At 37.7% G+C, this 27,291-nt stretch overlaps 1 protein-coding gene across 3 annotated transcripts in view; it reads left to right on the forward strand.

Moving 5' to 3' along the window:
• Positions 1-27,291, forward strand: part of TPRG1 (tumor protein p63 regulated 1) — a 124,742-nt gene that overhangs the window by 94,029 nt on the left and 3,422 nt on the right. For all 3 annotated transcript variants that reach the window (XM_084871835.1, XM_084871834.1, XM_084871836.1), the window contains exon 5: positions 14,762-14,915. In XM_084871835.1, the coding sequence (XP_084727961.1) occupies positions 14,762-14,915 (154 nt within the window). The remainder of the gene's footprint in view (positions 1-14,761; positions 14,916-27,291) is intronic.

Genomic DNA, 27,291 nt, shown 5'->3' on the forward strand with positions numbered 1-27,291 from the left:
TCTCAGAACCAGTTCTAAATTATGTAATAATCATATTGATGGCATATCACCATTTATGATAGTAAACTTTGTTCTTGGAGCCCACTTTGCTTCTTTGGGGTAAGAGAATAAACAAAGGCAGAACTGGAATGATAATCTACCATGGTTGAAATACTCTTACCCTCCAATACTTTTGTAAGGAGTTTGGCTGGGAAAAACATATTACCAGCCTCTAAACCCTTTGGAGACATAAGAGTGGACTGTGTATCACAGAAAGGAATATTTAGGCCTTAAGGTCAAGCAAACCAAAGAGAATACTTCACTACTGTTAAGTAGGCTCTTTGAATAGTTTGGTTTCCATTTCCTCATAAATATAGAAAATGATATCTGCTTTGGAAGCTTGCTATATTATATACAATATAGCAAGCTTATATAATATATATATTATATACAAAGTGTCTATTAATAAATAGCAGCTACATTTCTTATCATACCGGGCCATAAATTATCAGAGAGAGTTTGTTATATGCAAACTGTGTGCTTCCATGAAGATATGAATGCTTACTTTTCTAGGCCACTTCCAATTACTCAACACACACACACACACACACACACACACACACACACACACACGTGGGAGAAAAATGTCTTCCTCATTCTAGAATGGAAAGGAACTAGTTAAAGACTTAAAGCTCAAGGATAATATTCAGTATCTATCTCATTTAGGATGATTTATAGAGGTACTCCAATACTTTCCCATACATGATGCATGCCTTTGTATTATGTCCTTTTACTTGGAATAACCTTACTTTTAATCTTTGAATGTGCACTTCTTATTATATTTTTATGTTCCAATTGCCACTTCTTTCAGGATTCACTGATCCTTGAGTCAGTAATGGAGTCTCCCTCTCTGTAATTATAGCTTCTCTTTTTGTGGTTTTCTCCTACTACTTTTTAAAAACACTTATTATTTCCTGGTAGAATTTGAAATACAGAGGAATTTCCTTATTTCATATGAATGTTGCCTGAGGCAGTGTTTTGATCATAATTCCATTGAGCACACATTCATTAAATGTCTAATATTGCTGCTAAGATAGAGGTCAATGCTTTACATCTTTAAAACTACATTGTCTCTGTGGCTTAAACTGATAAGTCATTTTGTTTAGTATTCAGTACTTAGTTAACATAAACTCCATTGGGCACACTCAGATTGCAAAAAAGACCAACTTGGTCTCATTGACCTTTAAATAATTATGAAGAAGCTACTTTGCTATTCTGAATAATTTCTTCTCTCTCTCTATAAGAATGTAAGGTGATATGGTAAAAGGAGACTGAAGTTGTACCCAAAGCATCTTCAGAGGATTGTATATAAGTGCAAATTTTAATTATAATGATCAAAAGTTCCCAAGGGTGAATACATGGTACAGGATTAATTAAACACCATGTTCAAAATCTAGCTCTTACAGCCTTTTGAATAATCTTATAATGCAAATAGAATTAATTTTGCCAGACACAGAAGTGTTCTGCCACCTCTTAATTATGTTGTGGAAAGATAATTTATTTGGCTTTACTTTTAGATTAGAGGCCCGGTTGCATGAAATTTGTGCATGGAGGGCGAAATCCCTCAGCTCAGCCTGCACCCTCTCTAATCTGGAATATCCCTCTCTCAATCTGGGACTGCTGGCTCCTAACTGCTCACCTGCCTGCCCCTTGATCACCCCTAACTTCTCTCCCCTAACCACTTTTGCTTTGCCCCCTGCCACTTTGGCTTTGTCCAGAAGGACATTCAGAAGGATGTCCAAAGACATTCAATCTAATTAGCATATTACCCTTTTATTAGTATAGATTAATATATTTTTTGCATAAGCAATTTCTTAAGTTTTGGTTAGGATAAGAGATTATATATCTATCTACCTATCCATCATCTATTTATCCATTCATTTATTATATGCTTGGGCTCCCCCACCCTTGACTCAGAAACTATTTCTAAAATGGAAACATTTTAAGATGAGCTGGTAATTTAATGCCTGTCCTACTAAGATATAAAACATTTAATTGTTTTTGCCTTGAGCATTTAGCCTTAAACAGGCATCAGGAGGGTGTGGTTGTTTTTACTTATTTTTTTATTCTCCTGCCTTATAGTTTCTGATCAAACGCTTCTTTATGAAAGATCAGGTGCCAAAGGCGGAATTTAACATTGAGCTACATTTTTCATGTCTTCTCTCTTCAAAAATCAATTGGAATATCAACTTCTCACAATGTATTCAAGCAGTAAGAGGAGTGAAAAAGACTTAGAAATTAGAAACTGTCTATGCAGGTAAATTCCAGGTGAGTCAGCAGTGTGGTAAGTCATCAATACAACTAGTGTTTTGGGGTAAATTAACAGATATGCATCCTCTCGAAGGAAGGAGGGTGTTTACAAGGCATATTCCACAGTGATTGGGTCACTGCTGGAGTGTTGTTTGCTTTTCCAATGAGGACATTGGAAAGATGGAACATATTCAGAAGATGATAACCTGGCTTTTCAGGGGCTTTAACCTAGTCCAATGAAGAATGGTTGAAGAAATTAGGTGTTTGTTATTTGAATAAAGAGAGAGATCAAAAGAGATATTCTATGATAAAAAAAAAAATCACTGTAAACATTTGAATAATTTTAATCAAACTTAACAGTCTATATTTTCTTAATAAAAAATAAATTTTCTTGGTAACTTCTTTTTGGTAATTCAACCATATAAAATCTGTTTGAATTGAATCCTTTGGATTTTTCCTTTAATTGTCCTGATGAAGCCCTCTTTCCCTAGCTTCCTACCTTGAAGCAGGTACAAACCATTGTGCATCCCATTTAGCAACCAAAACCCCTGTTCTAGGCTCACAATTTAGACAACACTGCTTTGATCCTTACCTAACTATACCCATCCCTACAGGGAGAGGATCCCTCAGGGCCAAGGGATGTGCCCAACCACAGCCCATGCCCCTTTCTAGGCTACTTGTTAATAAAACCAATGGCAGACTCATCTGATTTATTATTAGAAGTACAGAGTCCAGAACCTTAGGACCCACTTCACCAACCGAATCAGAATCTGATTTTAAATAATTACCCCAGGTAATTCAAATCCACAAAAAGTTTTGCACTGTTCTAGCCCACCCTCTGGGTACCTGAGACCCTAGACTTCTCTATCCAAGTGGTCTTGTTTTGCTTTTAGGGCCTGTCCTTCCAAGAGCATGCCATGCTGCCAATGGACATACATTTAGGCCTGAAGGATGACCAAGAAGTTACCATTTGGAGAGTGGACCTATAGATGGAACTTGCAGATGTGGGCTGCTTGTTCTCACTTATGTATACAAAGTTGTCCCACTAAGGAACTGAGCACTAGAACTGAGAAATAACAGGGAGGATCCTTGGTCTACATCTTTACTATTGCTATGGACCTAGGTAGAAATAGAAAGCTCTGCAGTTGAAGCAAATCTTAAGTAAAAATGTAATCATAAAAGTCAAGCTCATACATATGCAAAACAATACTACTGCAACATGAAGATAAATCAAAATATCCCCATGCAAACTCTAGCTCACTTACCCCCAAGTATATATATGGTGGAATGCAGGTGAATTAGTGGCATTTCAGAAAATGTTTGGAATATCTTAACTTTGTACATAGTTTAGTATTTCACACCATCTTATTTCTTTGTGCCCCACACCTCCACACCACTCCACCAAATTTATGATTTGTCAGTTTTGGGTGAATGCAAAAGAAACTGGCAGGAATGCAAGATAATTCTGAAATTTCTTCTCTTCTGATTTGCTTTTCAGAGTTCTGCTTTAAACCTCTGAAGAGAGGCACCAGACACTCTGCATACAGTCCTACAATTGTTCCTCTAATTAGGCATTCTTACCTCCATTTTACAGATGAGAAAACAACTATGAGGGTTAAAGTGCCTTCCTCAAGATCATGTAGTAAATAAAGGCACTGAGGTTTGAACCCAGGTCTGCATCCTCTAAACTCTATTGCTTCTTTCATTATATCCAAATGCCTGGAAAATAACATGGTTTTTTGTTGTTGGAATTTTACTTGTGATACTAGAATATAACCACTTTGGGCAGAGATGGAGAGGATCACTGAACATGCAATCTTGCTGAACACTGAATGGCCATACAGATTATGGCCACGAGGGAAAATGATGTTAGTTTGTAGACTACATCTGTGTGTGGAAGTTAGATGGAAATTTTTGCTTGTTAACATAATGTATTACATGAAATGCATAAATAAATGTCCCCAGAAAATGATTTCATAAAACAGAGAAAAATATGCGTCATGTTTTATCTTTTTAATTTTTTTTCATTTAAAATTTTTTCAAAGTAGAGAAAGCAAAATGATCACAGTCTTAGGAGTATGACCCAAGGCAAGTATTATGAGAAAATAGCTGGGTTCTTGCTCTGTCAATCAGAGAGCCCTCTATGCCCTTTGCCTCCCTGGGTAGCTCAGGCTGTTTACCAATGAACCATAGAAAGTTGGGCCAAATGTTTGTGGTAACTGGTCTCTCTTATTGCCCATGTATGCATTCCAGACTTTCTACTCTGTCTCCCTTGAGAAGAAATCAAAAGAGATGAGATTCAGAAAAATGTTTTTCTCAGAAGCTTCCTTTCTTTCTTTCTTTCTTTCTTTCTTTCTTTCTTTCTTTCTTTCTTTCTTTATTTCTTTCTTTCTTTCTTTCTTTCTTCCTTTCTCTCTCTCTCTCTCTCTCTCTCTCTCTCTCTCTCTCTCTCTCTCTCTCTCTCTCTCTCTCTTTCTTTCTTTCTTTCTTAACTCAGTTACTCTGTGCCTGTTGAGACTTGGTTATTTGGAATGCTTAAAAGTAACTTCCTTTTAAGAGACGACATTAAAACTTTCACAAATTCTAGGCCAAAATGGTTTGCCAAATATCCTAATTGATAATAGAGGGAGTTGCCTCAAAATTGTTTCCTTTGTAGTGTGACATTTTACCTGGTAGCTTTGAAAGACCTGCCCTCTTCTCTCTACACGTAGCTGCCTCTTGGCACTGAAGGGCCCTGATTTAGACCTGTTAGGCCAACATCTTCAGCACAATGCTTTCAGAGCAGAATTACAGACATCCTGCAGGCAAAAGTATAGCTCCATTGTCCTGGGTGTTTCTCTAAAAATCTCATGCACAGCTCAAAATTGATCAAGGATTCCCCACCCCCCTCAACAAACATTTTAAGAGTTTAGTTGTAAACAGTACAATTCAGAAATATAGACTAATTCAGCAGCCAGATCAATCTGCTCTGAGGGCTGAGTTATTTTGTTTTGTTTGACTTTATTTTTTATAGTAAAGAACCTGGGAAAATTGTTTGGCCATGTACTACAAAATAGATACTTTGAGGGAAATTAATATGATTAGACGCGAACCCTATTCTTGAACAACTCACTGTTCATTTGGTGATATAAACAAGTATACAAAATTACTTCTTGTTGGGGAAATCATCACTAAAGCTGTCAGACAGGCTCAGCAAATTGAGTTGTTTGGAACCCCGAGGAGTCATTGTTTTGAATATTGGAAGTGAATGCTAGAACTGCACATGAAAAGCCTGGAATGTCAGGCCAGGAAAGCTTCTGAGTTTTATAAGCAATGGAAGCCACTGTAGGTTTCTGAACTCTTGGATCAGCACTATGGAGAAAGGCAGAGGGTAGATTAGTTCAGGTGAAGAGAGAGACTACAAATACAAATGTGAACTCTAGAATTATTGTCTCTATATAGGCTCACTGGGAAACAAACAAGTGGTTGGTATAAATGTTCCTTTTCTTCCTTGCCCTGTCCATCCATAGCGTGTGATGGAATTAGGAGGGACTGTGGAACCGGAGAGACCTAAATCTTAATCCCAGCTCCACAATTTACTGCTTCTTTGCTTTAGAGCTTGGTTTCCTCATCTGTAAAACAGAGACTATAAATCTAAGATGTGTGTTTATGGTAAATACAGGAGATAACAAGTGTGTAGGTCTTAGCACACTGCTAAGATTATGATGGATTATAATGCCTTAAATATATGGTTTATTGTTTCCATGTAAAAATAATACAAGCTTATTACAGAAAGCAAAAATGTCTAAAACAAAAGTAATCTTATTGCATCAATAGTGTTAATATCCTTGTGTATTTCTTCCAACCCCTTTGTATGATTTCCACACAGGTTTAGTGCTAGTGTAAGTGAACTGGCAAAGAGCAATAGGCTTACTGTTACTTTTCTTCAGACAACTTTTTCCTATTGCCAGATTTTCTTTTATATTTGTAAGGAAAAAAACTGGTGATCGATCTCTCCTTTCTCTCCCATCATTGCAGACACAGTCCTGCTCCAGACCTCTACTCTGAGCAACCTCCACCAGCAATGCCACTAAATATCCCCTTTGTTACCATCCCTCAGGTCTCCTATACATTCATATAGTTTGAGTAGTACTTAGGGCTTTGGACTAGGAGACCTAGGTCAGAGTCCTACCTCTGGACCAGAAATATCGAGGTAAGAAACCTAGCTTTCACTAGCTCTGTGTCTATGGACATTTCATATCACCTTGAAATGTGGATTATAATGATGGATTATAATGCCTTAAATATATGGTTTATTGTTTCCATGTAATGAAACTCTGCGAAGTCCAAGGTCAAAGTGCTGACAGATTCAGTGTCTAGTAAGGACCCAATTTCTGGTTCACATGTGGCACCTTCTTGCTGTGTTCTCACATAGTAAAAGGGATTATGGTTTCTGGCATTTATTTTGTTTGATTATTCATTTTATTTTTATTATTTTTAATCCTTGCTGGAGGATATGTTTTCATTGATTTCACAGAGAGAGGAAAGGAGAGGGAGAGAGAAACATCAATGTGAAAGAGAAATATCTATAGGTTGCCTCTAATCCACATCCTGATCAGGGATCAAACCCGCAACCTGGGTATGTGCCAGATGGGAACCAAACATATGACCCGTCGGTGTATAGGGTTCTGCTGCTCTTACCAACTGAACCACATAGAGCAGGGCTGGAGTAAAAGACACTAATTTCATCATGAGGACTCTGCCCTCATGACCAAATCACCTCCCAAAGGCTTCACTTCCTAATTCCATCACCTGGGTTACTGAGATTTCAGCATATACATTTTGGGATACACATTTAGACCATAGCAAAAGGAAATGAAATCCTAGAGATGCTGTGCCTAGCTGTAAACCATACAGAAAATTAGTATCAATGCTAGGATTAGATCTAACTTTTATTTTTGAACTTTAAGTTCAGGGATTTTACTACCATAACATGTAACATTTTAAGAATGAAATAATGTGGCACCCAATCTCACAGACATTTAACTTATTCTGTGAATTTATTTATTTATTCACTATCATAAAACAAGGATTCATGAAGTGATTTCTATGTACCTAGCAGTATAAGAGCCATATTTTAGTCTAAGTGTTTGTTGTGTGCCTGCACATACATATACATATCCTAACACTGTGAATCACAAAATCTTAGGTTGTGTTTTTGGTTTGGGTCTTAGTCTTTATCTTCGTCCTAAATATGACCACTTATTTCTAGGACAAGCACAACTGAACTTTTTTTAAAAAGGTAAGCATCTGTTTTAGATTGGGTGATTCCATACCGTTTTCTATAATCCTTTTCATAATTTTCCACCCCTACTTTTTTCTGCATTTTGCTTTTGGCTTAATCCTAGGTCTTTTATTCTTTAGTTTAAGTTATTTATTCTTCTAGGAGAAAATAATAAAGTCAGCCACCCTCTGAGAATTTTCCATATTCATTAAGTTATCCTAAGGCTTTATGCATAACCACTATAATAAAACATTATTTTGGTCTTTCACCACAGACATTAATTTATTGGTATAGAAAAGGATCTTAGAGGTGATCTAGTTCAACTACCTGGTTTTACTGATGGACTGCAAGATCCCAGAGATAAGAAAATGGTTCAAATTATCCATCAAGCTAGTAGCAAATATAGCCATTGAACTCACACCTTCTCACTGTTACTCAAGAGTCTTACCATGGCACCAAATGCCCCTAGATTCTCTCTTTATGAACACTGCTGACCTAGGTTTACTTTATCACTTACCTCTCCCTCAAGTAATATACCCATAGAATTTCTTGGCTACCCATGTCAGTAAACAGTTAATCTCACTGAGCCCAAGGCCCTGGAAACTTCTGGGAGGAAGCCAGGTGAGCAAAGAGAACAGATAAAGGCAGCACCTGCCGATGGGTTTGGAACAGCCTGGGGACATGGAGAGAATGTAAACACATTCTGCAAATCTTATTGTCTGACTCTGTGCCAGCGTCTTTTGGGTTCCTGTCATGGAAAATATTTTGTCTGAGGTCATTCAATGAGCAAAGAAGCATTGAATCCCTTCCAGGGTGCCAACTCAGTCCCTGCTTTTGTACAGATTAAATAAGCAAGGAACTAACGTTTCATGGGCCTAGAAGGCCTACCTTTCAACAATACAGCCTGAAAGGAGACATTAAGAAAATATATTGTGCTGTTCTGAACTGCTGTCTCCCTTTCCCTGCCCGCCCTCCTCCTGCACCGCCTCCCTCTGTTTGCTCACCCATACTTACAAGCACACGCCCTGCATTTAGAGCAAGAGTTAATGTCTGTGCTTCCTCATAAATCTTGCTTTGGGGCCTTGAGCTATGTTTTTAATTCTGTGGTGGAGCTTTGAGATTTGAGATGTGTAGAAAGGAGGGGGCAGCTGACTGAGGTAATAATGGAAGGTGCCATTTTTCCTCCAGAGGAGCCTGGGCCCTTCATTGAGTTCTTCTATTGGGTAGTTTAACACCTCAACCTGGTATCTGTGAAGGCCAAGAGTAGAAAGTCAAAGGGAAGGAAGTTGGCTATATTGTGCTATGAAAAAGGATGTGTGGCTTCTCTCCAAAGAAAGAAGAATGTGTGGAATGAGCAAATGAACCCAGACTGGTGACTAGATGTCATATTTTTCTAATTCAGCTAAAAAATACTTCAAGGAGAGGAGTTTTTCATGATAGAAATAATTTCTTCTATTACAAAGCTTGTTATTGAAAAAAGTCTCACCTCAGTTCAATTTGCAGCTCCTCTTTGTGTTGTTAAACTGCATTTATTTTTCATGTTTGGTTCTTCAGCACATCTGTGATAGTTTCTTCTGTGTAAGCCTTATCTTTTCAACATGGCTTTCCATTTATTATTTATTTATTTATTTATCTGGTGAAAAATGCAAACCTTCTTTGGGATGCAATTATGATTTAAAGTAGTAATTGCTTAGGCCTTCTACCCTTCTGACAATTTTATTTGAGCAGAATTCTGAGTCTTAGTCACTAAGTAGAATATATAATTAATGTGACTGACTGAAGGAAGAACTCTGATCTGTGAAAATTCTGGTCTTCAATTTATATATCTATAAAATGAAAGAATTGGAAGCACATCTCTAAGGAGCCTTCCAACTTGTCCATGATAAGAATCCAAAAGGGGCTGGGACAGAGTCACACAATAAGATTTGCAGAATGTGTTTACATTCTCTCCATGTCCCCAGGGTGTCCCAAACCCATCAGCAGCCTAGGATACTAAAAATATCTATTATAAACCCCCCTTCTTCCATCAATTACTGATTTGTCTTTATAGACCTCTTCCTCTACTTCTGTACCATTCTGTGAGATTTTGATGTTTACTAAAAGTGAAGAATAAGAAGTGGGAATGGAGGCCAAATACAATTGGTTTCCTTGACTTTAGAAAGTGGAAACAAATAGGTTATAATTGTAAGAGAGAGAAATGCTCAATCTCTCTGACTCCATCATCTTCAAACCTGCTTTACTTCCATGGCCTTCAGGTAAATAACTTCTTGCATGTAGAACTGTTAATCATTGGGGGAACTGTGCTTGTTGCTTGAGTTTTACAAAAATAACCCCTTACCAGAAAGTGTCTCTCCCAAGGAGATAAAGGAAATATGTATTGTTTACCAAAGATTTGCAGGTACCTCTTGACCACATTTATACCAACCAGGGTCAACAAACTAAACACAATCTTTCTTGAACCGCTGCTGGCACCCAGATATCTGCAGTCATCAATCAACTCTTTCCTCTTCCATCTGCTTTCCGCTTGACATAAAAGAAGCCTGAACTCTGTATTTTCTTAAGATGGATTTGAGGCACCACTAAGTCTCCCATTTTCTCGATTGATGCTGTCTCAATCAATAAGCCTTTTCTTACTCCAAACTCTGACATTTTGAGGTTAGCCTTTGAAGCATGAATTTTGGGCCAGTAACAGGGATAATGCTGTTTCTCTTCCCCCTTTTTATTTTATTCCACTAGTAGTTCTTGACTCTGTGATCTGATGACACTTGGTTAAAGTCTTTATCTTATTTCCTATTAACTTCACTATTTCTACAAAAGAAGTTTTAAAAAATTGTTATGGGGGTTAAATAGCATTTAAAAAATAAGAAGTCTCTAACAGTACACAATATGCATTATAATACATACTACCACTCAATATTTGCTAGTTGGACAGTGCCTTACATAATACAAACCATTTTTATTAGTTATCATCTTGCTTCTTATAAAATTACTGCTATCTAAAGATCAGAAAGTTGTTGTGAAATGCGCAAAGACAATATACTCAGAGTATGATTTTGAGAAGAAAGCTACCAAGTCATTGTTTGCTTAAAATTTGACACATTTTATACCAGGGATTGTACCCCTACTTTGAAAAATTTAGCCATAATAGCTCAGTAAGAGGTATACTTACCCTGATGACAAAGTTTTTGTAATTCCCCTCTTATTTCTAGTAATACCTTGTTTTCCTACAATCTCAGAATTGTTAATATTGAATATATATATATATATATATATATATATATATATATATATATATCTACAGTTCCATTTGAGATAGGGATTTTCTTCCTGACCTTTAACTAGAATTCCTGAGCAGACTTTTAGCCCACAAAAGATGGCAGGCTCCTTAGGGCAATTCTTATAACTATGTGTCTGATTGGAAACAAGGCTATGTTGTGTAATGGCAGAACCTTAACTTGGAATGTATTTAGTAACTATAGTCCAGAATGAAGAAAATATACCTAAACAAGGTTTTAAGAAACTATGGCTCTCACCAACTAGGCCTCTGTATAGTGATGCTTTGGGAAAAGTTCTGGTCCTTTCTGAGTCTCAGTTTTCCCATCTCCAGAAAAAAAAGAGACTGGGTTTAAGAACCTTTCTAGTTCTGACATTCTATAGTTTATAAGGCTTAAACTACTATTCCTCTATACTGGCTGATTGTTGTTTTTACATGTTTGTGAAATAATGTGGTAGATGCTAAAGTTGCCTAGGAGTCATGAGACAACACTTGGTGTAGTCTTTGCAGTAGAGGATATGTTCTGGAGGGGAAGGGAGGGCTAATCTGATTCCTATAAATTGAAGAAGCCATAACTCAGAGGCTTCTTATAGATCCAATATCCTTGACTTTGTGAATGATAGTAGCATCATGTCCATAGCTATCTAAATGATAGTAGCATCATGTCCATAGCTATCTAAATTATTCACCCAGAGTTACTGAAGCCTTAGAGTGTCACCATATGAAGACAGTCAAAAGAACATAGGGGAAACAGATTCATAAAAAGAAATAAGCTTTCCCATGGTTACACAGCATTAAGTGTCAAGACCAAGAGTCTAACACTGGACTACCTGCCATCCTGTTCACTGAACTTTTTACTCTATCTTACTTTACTTTCCTCGTGAAAAGCACAAGTAATTCTTTAATAAAGCATTCCTGGCCATAAAGATATCATGTTCACCACAATTGCCCTACTGACATTTGACAGAAGAGGAGATGATATATTTTCATAGTACACTGGCTTTTCTGAGAAATAACACCTTAATTTTGCCTTTGGAGAGACTAGTTCTAGATTTATCTTTCCATCTATTACCTCTGGAGCTCAGGTGAGAAGGTTGGCTGAACTTACATGTTTATAAGTATACTACATCTCTGAAAAAGGTCATTGCCATACTCAAATTGATTGTCTTTTTAGAAATAGGGTCTCTCAAGAATTTCATGCGTAAGGGGTTTCCCTAAGGTGAAAGAATATAAAATGCACTTATTAGATAAGCCATCTTGGCAGATTTTCATCCCTTTTGGATAAAAGCAAAATTTTACTCAGTACATAAATTAACATATGAAGTGGTAAATAATTCCATTGTGCAAGTTGTTTTAATGGAATCAAGCCAGAATATTCCATTAACCTGCACATATAGGATATTCACTAAACTGGGTTTATTACCAGGCAAGGGAAACAAATGAAGGGAAATACAAGGGGGATGATAAAAGTCACTATAGCACCTGAGAAGGTGAAGGGTTAGGAAGGGAACTTTAGAGGTATGTACAATATTTGTCTTTTTTCTTCTTCATCATCTTCCTTTTTCTTTTCCTTTCCTTTTCTTTTTGGGCAAAAAATTAAGTATAAGAAAAGGTTGGTGTCAGCTTTCAAATCATCAAAAATCTGAAAACTAGACAGCAGAATGTGCCAGGCTCTCTTTTAACTTCCTTTTTGTAAAAAGCAGCTGAAGGACCAGCCAATTGAACGAAGGGTGCTATATGTTTATGTTTGAGATGGTGTTTTTTCACATCTCTACATGAATAAACATTCAGAAACCACAATATCATTTCCAAAGGAATTCTTCCTTAATACAGAAAGTCACAGCTTTGTGAAGGGACCACAATTAAGCTCCAGTTTTTAATTCTAGATCTCAGGATTTAATTTCTAGAAGAAACAAGACCCCTGTGATATTCCATGGGGCTGTTTAGAATTACAGATAACTTAGCTTGTTGAATGCCAAGCTCCTGAGCTTGGCTTAACCTCTAGGGATCTCTTTGCAATCAGATATGCCTAAAACCACAAACCATGAGCTCTGGTGGCCATATGGAAAGGTAGAGGCCACAGAAATTACAAATTTGTCATTCATTTTGGCCATACACCCCTGCTGCAACTTTCTTCCCACCATTCTCAAGATGGCTTTTTATGGGTTTACCAGATGACCAGGCCTGGGCCAGAATTGTGAATTTGGTGGGAAAAGGCAGGGACAATGTCCCTGTGAGCTTTGACATGTTTAATGCTAAAATTTTGTTTCTTAAAGATTATATATATTTTCTTATTTGGGAAGTGCCTATTTTTTCCCTCTCAGTTCTTTGTTTATATTTATGGCTCTGTGGAAATCTTTGTCATTTCTTTTTTCTTTGAAATCATCTCCCACCTTTACTGTCTCAGTTTCTGTCCCAGTAACTTAACTCTTCCTTCTTCCTTTCTCTTTTAAGTCTTACCATGTTGGCATGAGGTCAATGTTCAAATGTCTATCCTTGACATCTGTCCAACCAGGCATTTCCACATAGAATTCTCAACCACACTTTGAAATCATCTGTTTGAAAGCAAATTCATCCTTTTATTCTTCTACTAAGAGGCCGGTTGCATGATATTCATGCATGGGGGACAGGGGGTCCATCAGCCCAGCCTGTACACTCTCCAATATGGGACATCCCTCTCAGAATCCAGGACTGTTGGCCCCAACTGCTCACCTTCCTGCCTTCCTTATTGCCCCTGGCCACTTCTACCTGCCAGCCTGATCACCCCCTAATCCCTCCCTTGCCAACCTTATTGATGTCTAACTGCTCCCCTGCCAGCCTGTTTGCCCCCAATTTCCCTCCTCTGCCAGCCTGGTCACCCCCAACTGCCCTCCCTTGCAGGCTTTGTCCCTCTCAACTGCCCTCCCTTGCAGGCTTGGTGCCTCCCAAATTCCTCCCCCACTTGCCTGATTGCCCACAACTGCCCTCTCTTGCAGGCCTGGTCTCTCCCAACTTCCCTCCCCTGCTGGCCATCTTGTGGTGGCCATCTTGTGTCCACATGGGGGAAGGATCTTTGACCACATAGGGGCAACCATCTTGTGTGTTGGAGTGATGGTCAATCTGCATATTATTATTTTATTAGATAGCATAGAGAAGAGACCTGGTGCATGGGTGGGGGCCAGCTGATTTGCTCTGAAGGGTGTCCTGGATCAGAGTGGGGTTCTCTTGGGGCATGAGGTGGCCTGTGCGAGGGGCCTGTGGTGATTTGCAGGCCAGCCATGAAACCCAGCGACCCAAGTGGAGGCCCTGGTATCTGGAATTTATTTATCTTCTACAATTGAAACTTTGTAGCCTAGAGCAGAGCCAAACTTCCTGCTTGCTCCCTGGTGGCAACCATTTCTGTTGGAATTTATGTTCTTCTATAATTGAAACTTTGTAGCCTGGAGTGAAGGCTTGAGCTGGCCAAGGCTATAGAAGCTTGGCTTCCTCCATAGCCTGGGGGAATCCTAGCTCTTCCAGCTCCATGGTGCTGCCATTTCTGCTGGAATTTATTTACCTTCTATAACTGAAACTTTGTATCCTTGAGTGGAGGCCTGGGCCCGCCAGGATGTGTGGAAAGCTTGGCTTCCTCCAGTGCCAGGGAAACCCAACCCTCCCTCCTACTCTCTCTAGCTGCAACCATCTTGGTTGGGGTTAATTTACATACTCCCTCTGATTGGCCGGTGGGCGTGACTGGTAGGCATGGCTTGTGGGTGAAAGTTAATTTGCATATTACTCTTTTATTAGATATTTTTGGAACAATTCAACTGTTTGATAGTTAAGCCACTTTTCTCAGCAATGATATAAAGGCTGACTGAAATAGTACAACCTTTTCCCACCCTTTATTTTTTGTTTTAATGTAATGAAATGGCTAATATAAAGGGAAACTCCTTTTTAACCCTTCTTTTATTTTGTAGGAGACAAGGAGAAGGCCTTAGGATATACTGGGGGAGCCTGCAGCAGCAGTCTCTATTGTCCCGTTGGAACCCATGGTCCACTGAGGTGCCTTATGCTACCTTCACAGAGCATCCTATGAGATATACCAGTGAGCAGTTCCTTGAAATTTGCAAGGTAAGAATTCACTCTTGGGTTAGCTTTGTTGCTACAGTTTTGTGTTTCTAAAGCATGTACAGTAAAAAAAAAAAAATAGATAAGATAAGATATTAGGAGCCCAATGTACAAAGATTTGTGCTAGAATGGGCTTTCCTTTCCCTGACTGGCAGCACCACCTTACCACTCTGGCCCAGACCCTGTCCACTCAGGCTCCAAAGCTCCTCTTTCTGCTCTGGGAGTCCCACCTTCCCACATTGCCCAGATAACCTGAGAGACAGGGGTGAGGCAGAACACCCCATCAGTTGGTGCCTGTGTCTGCAAATTAACCGCTGGGTTAATTTGGGTTAATTTGCATATCACTCCTGATTGGCTGGTAGCGTAGCAGAGGTACATTCAATTTGTGTTTGTCTATTATTAGATAAGTTTACTTGAGGCTTATATAGGTAAAAACTCAAAGAGGTTTATATAAGTTTTTAGTAAATGGAGATGTTTTATATATTTTAAAAATCTTACCAAATAATAGACAAACATGTAAATTGACCATACCTTCACTACGCTTATAGTCAATCAGAGTGACTATGCAAATTAACCCAAAATATGGTGGTTAATTTGTATACATAAGTGCTCAGAATGGACCCCCTGTATGGATCGCAGGGAGCTGGGGTGCGCTCCAGCACCGGGCCGAAAACCTCTGCTGGAGGCTTTTTGTCTGGTGCCAGAGCAGACCCCCTGCAATTGATCACAGGAAGCTGGAGGTTGCTTCAGCCTGGTGCAGGAGTGGACCTCCTGCGATCCATCTCCTGGTGAGGAAGGTGGGGGTCTGCTTTCGGCCTGGGCAGGAGCAGACCCACTGCAATTGATTGCAGGGAGCTGGGGATCCACTCTTGCCCAAGAAGCTTTTGGCCTGGGCAGGCCTGGGAAGGGACAGAGCCAGTGATCAGAGGGAGCTGATGGGACCCTGCCCAGGCCTAAAGCTTTGGCCAGAGGCTTTAGGCCTGGGCAGGGCCCAGCCCTCAATTGGTGTGAACTACAGAGGAAACATCTTTTCTGACTGCACATTGGCTAAGCTTCCTGTATGCCACTGGTAATATTCTTAGTAACTTGGGTAATAAGAATGCAAAATGGTAATTTAGGGTTTTTCCACCACACTTCTGGAGGAAAAAAAATGAAGGTCTGCTGCTGGAGGGCTAAGAAATGTCATATCCTGCCCTAGCCAGTTTGACTTAATGGATAATACCTCAGCCTGCAGACAGCAGGGTCTGGGTTCAATTCTGATCAAGGTCATGTACCTAGGTTGCAGGCTCCATCCTGGCTGGGGCCCAGATCAGGGCTCATGCAGGAGGCAACCAATCAAAATGTTCCTCTCACTTTGATGTTTCTCTCTGTCTTTCCCTTTCTCTTCCACATTCTCTAAAAGTCAATGGAAACATATCCTCAGGTGAGAATTAAAAAAAAGAAAGAAAGAAATGCATATCTTATGAAAGACACATCTTGAAAATGCCTAAAGAAAGTTGTCATTTTTTCTTGGTGAAGAGACTCAAGTCCGTATTGATGAAAACACCTTGGTGGCTGGGTGGCAGTGGCTGCAGGGCAGGTTATAGGGCTGGTGGTTCCTTCTCCTGATCAGCCTGGTTGCCTCCCACAAGGGGAGGCCAGACTGTGGGGCCCATGGGGCGCAGGTCTAAGCTGTCAGTAGGACATCCCCTGAGGGCTCCCAGTATGTGAGAGTGGGCAGGTTGGGCTGAGGGAACCCCCACCCTTAGTGCACAAATTTCATGCACCAGGCCCCTAATATATGATATTTATATTATCCATACCATGCTATTTCTGTCTTGCTAATTTCTTAGCAGAAAATCATAATGTAATATTGTTTGAAAATTATAGTAGTTGTGTTTGTCTAACTATGCTTATTACCCATTGGATGCATATGGTATTCTATACTTAATTAAATTCTAATTATTTTATTCAGAGGAGTGTGGATAGTGTGCACTATGAAGTATGCCTCTGTAGTCATATTTATATCAGTTTTTTCTCAGCACTTTGGTTGTCTTATCTCTAATTGGAAATAATGAACAGTGACCTTTTTCCCAAATTCATTGGATCATTATAAGGTTAAATGAGATAATGTGTTAAAAAAATGTTCTATAACCTTTAAAGCAATTCACAGTATTTTATGTCCATAAATCGCATCTCACCAAATAGATTATAAATTTATTGGTGGCAGGTGGATTCACTGTTACTATTCTTTCTTTTTCCCCAAGGAAACATAAGATAAAATATTCTAAATAAAACAATTGAACCATGCATGCACTGAAGATTAAACTTTACATTTTCAACAAAACCAGATAGACACATACAAGTTTATTAAATGCTTATACATTCTTGCCTTCCCTGTCCTTTCTAGTGCTGGCATTCACTTTAAATATCACAAGTCATTTTATATAAATTCAGAACATGAAAACCTGCATGTAAAGTCTCCTGTGGCTAGATGGTATCCATTGCATTTCTTGCATTATTTTAAACCCACTTATTCATATAAGTTTATATGTATATCAAAAACAAATATTTTAAATCTATGCCCCTTATTCTAAAAAGGATATGAGGCAAAATGTATGATTAGAGACTAGATGGGGTTTTTAGCATCCTTTAAGTAGATTGAATTCCATTCTGCTCTCAGGAAAAGTCAGTGGTCCTCTCCAGATTTAGGCAATAATCTTAGGGATTTATGGTTTTAGGTTTATTCTGGCTCCAAGCTACGTATTACAAGCACCAAATTAGTTCATTGTATGGATAATGTTTCTACTCTTCCTTCTATAATCCTATTTCAATACCTCAACCCAAGCATCAACAGAATTCCCTAGACTGACTCTTTACCACCCAACATCAACAAAACAAAACAAAACAAAATGAAAACCATAGCATTTATGCAAAGAAATTTATATGAAAGTAGACCCACTGAGGGCATCAGGGAGAGAGTGTGGGAGTTTACATCATTATAACATCCCAAACTTCAAATGAAATATCAGATATCCATGTTTTTAAAAGACCTTATGGATAATAACACCCTAATGAATTGCTCCATAATCCTCTTTCCTCTTCTCTCTATCTTGCTCTTGCCACACCCTGAAATCTTGTTTTATTTTTTCTTATTAACAGCATAGAGAAGTTTATCTGTTGTGTTTTTTGTTTGTTTGTTTGTTTTTTCTTTTTGTTAATCCTCACTCAAGGATATTTTCCCATTGATTTTTAGAGAGTAGAATTCAGAGGGAGAGACAAAGAGAGAGAAAGACATCAATGTGAAAGAGACACATTGATTGGTTGCCCCTCATGCATGCTCCTACCAGGGCCTGATGGAACCTGCAAATGAGGTACATGTCCTTGACTGAAATTGAATCCTGAACTCTTCAGTGTGCAGGCTGATTCTCTATCCACTGAGCAAAACCAGCTAGGGCTAACTGTTTCTTTTTTAAAACCAGCTATTACAACTCAAGGACTTAATAATGTAACTTTCCAAAGCCATTCCCTATCTGTAAAGGGAATCTAGTTATTAAAATAATATATATTTTGAATGAATAGTAATTATAATTTATTGTATGTCAAAATAAATTACAACTTAATAAATATTATAAATAACAGCAATAGCCATTGTTATTATATTAATCACTTCCTGGACCAAGTCTTCTTTTACTCCTCATATTTTGTGCATCAAGTACTTATTCTTTGAGTGTCCTTTGGTAGTAAAAATTTTGGGTGAAGGATTAAAAAACAAGCTCTATTAACTATTGAGAAATGCCACTGCATTACTCTAATTCCTATTAGTGCTTTGTTTTATTCTGTTAATGGGTGAACACAATCAAATCATATAAGAAGTAAGTTGAAAACTAAAATATTGAAAGGGCCTAGAATAATTATCTCCCAAATACCCATGAATGTAATTATCAATAGTAAACTGGAACATTAAATTTTTCTCGGGCCTTTCTATTAGCCAAAGCTAAAAGGGAAATTTGATGTTGATATACCTCTTGCTGGATAGAAGTATGAACAGTAGTGTGTGTGTGTGTGTGTGTGTGTGTGTGTGTGTGTGTGTGTGTGCATGCATGCGCAGTCCCCTACATGTTTGGACTTGAGCATAAGGAATGATTGGCTAGTTGGCTTGTTGGTTTTCAGTCAACCAAACTACTTTGTGGATCTGTTAGGTGCATTGCTTTTAAGGCTTTTCTTCATTATTTTTCCACCTCTTTTTTTTTTTTTTTTTTTTAATTCCTGGCAGCAGTCTGGATATCTCTTTTGCCAAGCTATTTCTTAATTTAAAGACCACCCACCTCCCAACTCTGTAGTAAAACAAGTGATCTCCATCTGGGATGTGTGCTGATGAGTATTCTGATCCAGTTCTTAGAATCTTAGTTTTTCTTTTGTTGTTGGTTTTTATGTCACAATATTAATATTTAGGACATTTTCGAAGACTGGCTTTGATTAAGACCCAATTATCTTAACATAAAAGAATAAATAAGATAAAGATAATTCTGGGGATATAGAATACCTTTTATATGAATATTTTGGCATAACATAGATATTAAAAGAATAATATAAACTAATTTTTCCATTTTCCTTATGAATGAAACATAAGTAGAAGAGTATGAGGAAAATTGCCTAACTGAATCAAATAGCTGAAATAATGAAGAAAAAAAAACTAATATGGCACAGGAAAGGGAATCATAAAGAGCTGAGTTACATGCAGTAAAATTTTAAAAAGTTATTTGCACTATAATGGGATAAATTATTATCCTTAAAAATCCAAATTTATTTTTCCTCAGAATCTTTTCTTCTAGGTTCTCTTTATTCAACAATTACTTTCTCACACCTACAAAGCACAGGCATTATGATTATTGTTAAGGATACAAAAATCAATGAGATAAGATTCTTCCCTTTGTGGAATGCATTGCTTAACTGAGGAAGCAGATAAAAAGACAAAGAATTTTAAATGAATACTAATTTACTTAAGCAGAAGTATGTATCAAATGAAGAGGAGTGGAGGCACACAAAGGTACAAGGAGTGTTCTTAGACACAGGATAATTCAGTTGAGCTGGAGTTTAATTTTATATATTTGCCACCACAATTTTCATAGCTTGAAAAATACAGGGTAGGGTCAAAGTAAGTTTATAATTATTAATATGGAAAATAATACAATATTTAATAAGTAATAAATATAGGAATCAACTCTATTTTGAGTACTTACAACTATAAACCTACTTTTGCCCATTTTGAGTACTTACAACTATAAACCTACTTTTGCCTCATCCTATAGGTATGTGTGTTTAAATTAGGGTAGAAGTGGTAGGAATAAAGAGAAGATAAAGACATTTTGAGTTGTTCAGAATATAGACTCAATGGAAGAAGATAACTGGCAGGATATAATAGGTGAAGAAGAAGATTTCAAAGATTTCTGGCTGGATAGATGATGATTCCATTAATTTAAGTGGGGAAATCTAAAAGAAGAGTAGGTTTGGAGGTTCACTTTAGGAGATGAATTTGAAATGTCCATGGAACATGGGGTAGAACTGGTTGTCAATCAGTTAAAAATTTTGGTCTGAATCTCAGGAGAAAAAGCACACCAGTAACAGAGATTTCATTTCATACAATTTTGGATCAAAGCTGACTCTTGGGGATGCTTGGTTAGGAAGTTACCCTAGCAAAAAACATTAATAGACATGATTTAAATTACCTCTTAGTCTCATTGACTAAAAAAATCATAATCACATTTATGCAATACTATGTCAAAATATATTTTCTAAAATCCATCTCACTATAGTACTCTGCATCTGGCAAATATGATGGTCAAATGGTCTCTTTGCAGACATTCTTGCTTATATCAGAACCTCACCAACACTTTCTAATCTGTCCAGATACTTTGCATTATTCATATAAAACAGAGCCGAAGCCGGTTTGGCTCAGTGGTAGAGCGTCGATCTGTGGTCTGAAAGGTCTCTGGTTCGATTCCGGTCAAGGGCATGTACCTTGGTTGCGGGCACATCCCCGGTAGGGGGTGTGCAAGAGGCAGCTGGTTGATGTTTCTCTCTCATCGATGTTTCTAGCTCTCTATCTCTCTCCCTTCTTCTCTGTAAAAAATCAATAAAATATATTTAAAAAATAATAATAATAAATAAATAAATAAAACAGTTGTGAAAATAGGAAATAATAAGATATAAACATAATATAATGCTATATATATATATAACTAATATGCACATTGTCTCTGCGGGAGTTCAACTGGGAAACTGGGAGTTCGATCGCTCGCTAGCTAATTACCAGAGGTGGTGTGGAATGAATGAAGAAAGGCTTCAGCCAGCAGCCAGAAGTCCCTGATCAGCCCTGATCACCAGCCAGGGAAAGGAAGTTGGTAGGGACCAGGCCTGCAAGGGAGGGCAGTTAGAGGCAACCAAGCCAACAGAGGAGAGAAGTTGGGGGCAACTGGACCTGTAGGGAAGGGCAGTTAAGGGGCACCAGGTTGGCAGAGGAGGGCAGTTAGGGGTGACCAGGCTGGCAGAAGAGCAGTTAGACATCAATCAGGCTGGCAAGGAAGTAGTTAGGTGTTGATCAGGCTGGCAGGAAGAAATGGTTAAGGGCAATCAGGAAGGCAGACAGGCAAGCAGTTGTGAGCCAGCAGTCCTGCATTGTGAGAGGGATGTCCAATTCCCCTTTTAGGCCCGATCCTACCAGGATAGGGTCTAAATGGGCAGTTGGACATCCCTCAAGGGGTCTCAGATTGGAGAGGGTACAGTCTGGGCTGTCTCAGATTGGAGAGGGTACAGGCTGGGCTGAGAGACACATTTCCCATGCCTGAATTTCATGCATCGGGGCTCTAGTATAATATAATACGACACTATACATTATGAAAAGGCTAAGATATCCTCCATTGTTTTATTAACTTAGCATTTGCAACTTGTAGTTTTATCTCCCCTCTTTTAACTATTGCCTTGCTGGGTTTTGATAGTGTGTAAAAAGTCTTGCTCTAAGTGACTAGTGAGAGCCCAGTGCTGGTGAATAATAGTGAATGTATCAGGGAAGCTCTACAGCCAAATTAAAGTGATTGCATTCTCTTTTTATTCTTTTCTGAAATCTTTACCTTTCATTGTAAGGAAATTATAAAAGTGAATCAATATTTTAGCAATTAAATGTGACTTTGTATCCTTAGCCCTAATAAGAACAAAACAGATTTTGCCCTCCCAATACTTATATTAGAAAGGGAGAAGATTAAAAAAATGGAATTAACAAATTATAACTGAATGTGCAAAGACTATTCATAGATGGATTCCCAAGGTTTTATAGGAGCCCAGAAGAGGGAACAGGTAAATCCAAAAGTTAACAGGTGACATAACATTTGATATACATTTCAAGGTGGGTGATTTAAGCATCAAAGAAGGTGGGAAAAGTCATTTTAAGTAAAAGAAATATGGTTAGAAGCTGCAAATTAGAAAGGTATATGAATGGAATAGGATGAGTATGCAAATTAGAATGTGTACAGACCTCACTTTTTTAGGAAAGGAACTTCTGCCTCATCCTCCTTTTCTCTCTACGTACTTGGACATACTCATAGCTGCAATATAAAGATAGCTCCAAATAAAATGTGCAAGGAAGATATAGACATGTTGTCCAGCTGTGTAACTTCCCAAGTGGTTTTCAGTGTTGTGTATTGGATGGACTTACTCTGTATCCCAGCATGCTTCAGTTTCTACATAGGGAGACTGAAACTTATAGCCTGCAGGCTTGGAAAACCTGCTCAGCTGAGGAATGTGGCAGTGTAGGCATGAAACTAGGTCTCTTTACCCAGTGTAAACAGGAAGCAAAGGATGGTTGTAATAAGGAAAACTGAGACTCTGGGCAGTGGACTGCTGGCAGACAGCACCTGAAGCAAACCAGGTGCCCAGTCACTCAGCTGGTAAATAACAGTTGTAAAGTCAAAAATATTCAACACTCCCCAACCAACACACACACACACACACACACACACACACACACACACACACACAGCTAAACCTTATCCTACCAAGTTCCTATGTAATTGGAGTTGTTAAAATTTGACCCCATGTTTTTAAGACTGGAATAAAGGAAGGAGGCAGGGATGGGTGTATAAAAGCTTTTAGAGAAAAGTATGTGGCTGGTGGCATTCATATCAGATGACACTGTGTTTTTGTCATACAGATTGAATTCAGGTGCTTGAAACACTCAAAACCCAGCTTGGGGACTTGTCCTTTTATCTGCCTCTCCTTCAACGTACTGCTTGTCCTGTCTTCCAGGCTCCTCCTCCTTTTAGAGGTTTCATAGAAAACTACACATAAAGTGCATCTGGCTCTTTTTCAAGTTCACTGAGTATAAAATAGTGTCATCTCTTTCTTTATAGCACTTAGATTCTGAGGCCACAAAGAATTCTCATGCAATGAAGCTTATGATGAGGACTGGGGAGGCACTTAGTAATCTCATTTACAAACATTTCTTTTTTTTAAATATATATTTTATTGATTTTTTTACACAGAGGAAGGGATAGGGATAGAAAGTTAGAAACATCGATGAGAGAGAAACTCTTGCACACCCCCTACTGAGGATGTGCCCGCAACCAATGTACATGCCCTTGACCGGAATCGAACCTGGGACCTTTCAGTCCACAGGCCGACGCTCTATCCACTGAGCCAAACCGGTTTTGGCAGGAAATCATAATTTGATGATGATGATGATGATGATGATGACGACGACGACGATGATGACAGTGGTTAATTGACAATGTTTATTGATTATTAGTTGTAGGTTTCCTTTATGGCCCTTTGTAATATGATTCCAAATTCCAGCCTCATCCTATTTGACTTCCTCACCCTTTAGTGAAATGCATGAGCACATGTGTACAAACACAAAGAGCTTATATACAAACTTTATTCAAGTTAGTTTAATCCTTACAAATTATGAGTTAGATCCTATTAGTAGCCTTACTTTATAGAAAATGTACTATAAAATTCAGAGAGGGGCTAGTGATTATCATATTTGCAACTTAAGACCAGATCTATTTGATTTCAATACTCACATTACATTATGCTATACTTTCTTTAGTTTAGTGGTTCTCAACAGGGGATGATTTTTCCCTCAGGGGATATTGGACAATGTGTTTAGACAATTTTGGTTGTCATACCTGGGGTGGGGTGCTATTGGGATTTAGTGAGTGGAGGCTAAGGATGCTTCTTAACTTTCTAAAATAGTCTATCCTGTCCTTAAGCAAAGAATTATCTGGCCCTAAATAACAATGGTCTCAAAGTTGAGAAACCTTGGTTTAGATGTATAGACAGACAGGCATGTTTGCTATTCTACTGCTTAGAAAACTGAATTAAATATTTGAGTGGAGGTATAAGTGGAATATAATAGAATAAAAATAACTTTTGCCTTGAATATGTGGGAAGGTATTGTGGGTGAGATAGCATTTAAGCTTGATTTTTATGATGAATAGAAATGTGGGCACTATAGATGTTGTGGATGGAATAGCCAGAGCTAGAGGTTCCTAATCAAGTTAGTACTCTTGTTTTCTTAAGAGACAAAAGCCATTTTAAAATAAAATCTTATTGAGACCCTAAATATATAAAACTAATAAAAATAGAGCAGGTCTAATTGATTCTATTGTAGGAACTTAAGCAGGTTATCTGCTTGGCTTCTTTTCTTCTACACCCTCTCCCCAAACCCTCAGGAATTTCTGTCCCAACATTATTAATAAGAGAACTTCCTTTCTTCTAAAAATAATCCTGGTTTTATGATAAACTATATTGTCATCCTTTTTATGAGGGAATCCAGTATTCTAAGGAATGTGGTTTGATAATTACTGAGTCTGATTTTTTCTCTACCTTTAGAAAATAAGAAACATAAATTATTGCCTAAACATTAGAATTTTATTACTCTTAATAACTGTTTTATATGAGAGGGGACTTTAGGACTTAAGTTAGGTTACCTGAGTCCAAGACCTTCCTCAGCTGCTTTCTAACTATTTGGCTTTAGATGAATCTCTAGAACTCTTGGGCCCCAAGTTTACCTATTGGATTCCTCCTTGCACTGTACCCAGTGCTAAGCATATTTTCCAACAAAAATTCATTGAATTTGTTTATTTATAACCCCTACCCTTTATCTTATCTTGCATAGGCTACTAACTTCACTTACAGATATATTGTTCTTGATTTCTGGATCTATAATTATTACTATGGAATTTTTAACTATAGACATGGACTTTTCATCTGCATATGTCTTCATGCTCTAGGCTCAAGTATCCAGCTGGCTTTTGTAAATCTTTAAAAGACTTACTTGTTAAACACTTCAAAAACACATCTAAAACAGAATCCTTGAGCCCTCACTACCTCTAACCCCTACTCCCATAGGCTTCTCCAACTCAGTAATGATAGTACCACCTACTCAATTGATCAGACCAAAATGCTAAATGTCATCTTTGATTCCTCTTCACCTCCTTTGATTCCTCATTCAATGATATCAGCAAGTACCATGGCTCTATCTTGAAGAATATTTCCAATTCAACCAGTTCTCATGTTCTCAACTGTTATCTGGTCCAAACCACTATCATCTCTTGCTTGGACTACAGAAGTGACCTCAAACTCATATTTCTGCTTCCATTCTTTAGTCTAATAGCAATTTGTTCAAACAGCAGCCAGAATTATTTCTTTATAAACACACATACATGCAACGTTAAACTTGTCCTTAAAATCACTTCAATCTGAAGTCCTTAATATGGCCCACAAGATTGTTCATGCCCAGTGCTCTTACCCCTTCTTTTGGCCACTGTAACCTAGTCTTACAGGACTTTTCTGTGTTCCTTAAGTGAACTAAACTTATTACTACCTCACAGCCTTTGCAGTGCTGTTATTTTCTTCCTAGAACACCATCTCTAAATAATCACCTCTTTTTTATCATTTGGACCTCAGTTTAAGTTTTGCTGCCTCAGAAAGACTTGCCCTAAACATAATATGTAAAGTTTTCCTCAGTCACATTGCTATCTATCCTTTTATCACATTTTATTTTCCTCCTAAAATTTATGAAAATCATTTGTATCTACTTTTATTTTTTGTATCATACAACAAGAATATAAGTCCCATGAGAGCAGGACTCTTGGTTGTCTACTCACAGTACAGAGAACATGCCTGGAGTATAGTGTAAGCTCTTCATCAATATTTCTTGAATAATTTTAGATACCCTTTCAACTTGTAGTGGCACACAGAGTTAGTTTACAGCATGGATAGAAATAATTCATGTACAAACAAAATTAAAGCAACTAAAACAAAATGGCACTGGCTAAACTTACATACCTGGTAAGTAAACTGAAAAATAAACTTTTTTTTTTTAAATATATTTTATTGATTTTGTACAGAGAGGAAGGGAGAGAGACAGAGAGCTAGAAACATCGATGAGAGAGAGAGTCATCGACCAGCTGCCTCTTGCACACCCCCCACTGGGGACATGCCCGCAACCAAGGCACATGCCCCTGACCGGAATCAAACCCGGGACCCCTCAGTCCCCAAGCCGACGCTCTATCCATTGAGCCAAACCGGTCTCGGCTGAAAAATAAACTTTTACATATTATTTTTTATAATATAAAAATAAATTACATATTATTTTTGACATTAAGAAGCAAAGTTGTGCCTGAGGAAAGTTAGTTCTAATAAAGTTGAACACAAAAGTGAGATAGCTAAAATCAAACTCAGGAAAGTAATATTAAAATAATATCAGAAGAAAACTTATGGTGACTAAATTTGAAATGGACAAAAATAAAGATCTTGTAAAAGTTACAAATAATTCATTCAGAGGAAATTTTTAGATGAAAAGTATAAATTAAAATGGAAAAGTATCTAGAAAACGTTTCACTGATTTGGATGGAAAATTATTTATTGAACTCATTTCAATTGTCTGGGTTTATTCTGAAAAGCCACAGATATTGGTATACTCTAGCAAACTATATATTGTCTTATCATTAGTGACTAACTTTTTTTTCTGATATTATCTTATAAAAATGGAACTTGGAACTTAATTCAAACTGAGGCTCTAAAACGGGAAGTGAAATTACAATCTGTCACATAGCTAGCAAATTACAAATTTCATTTACATAGCTTTTTTTTCTCACTCAGTTGTGAGGTCAACTAGTAAAAATAGGTACATCCTAAATTTTGGTGTGCTTTTTTTTGTTTGTTTGATTGTTTTTTGTAAGAAAACTAAATCTAATATGGAGAAATGGTTTGTCCAAGAACAACTTGTTATAAAATTAAGAAATTTGGATAAAACCATATAAAAATTAGATTGTGGTGAGACTATCATAAAGATATAGACATATCCTTTTTTATTTCATCATCACTCCTATTTTAGTTC

The sequence above is a fragment of the Pipistrellus hanaki genome, assembly GCF_964339955.1.
Source record: "Pipistrellus hanaki genome assembly, chromosome: 2".
Lineage (NCBI taxonomy): Eukaryota > Metazoa > Chordata > Mammalia > Chiroptera > Vespertilionidae > Pipistrellus > Pipistrellus hanaki.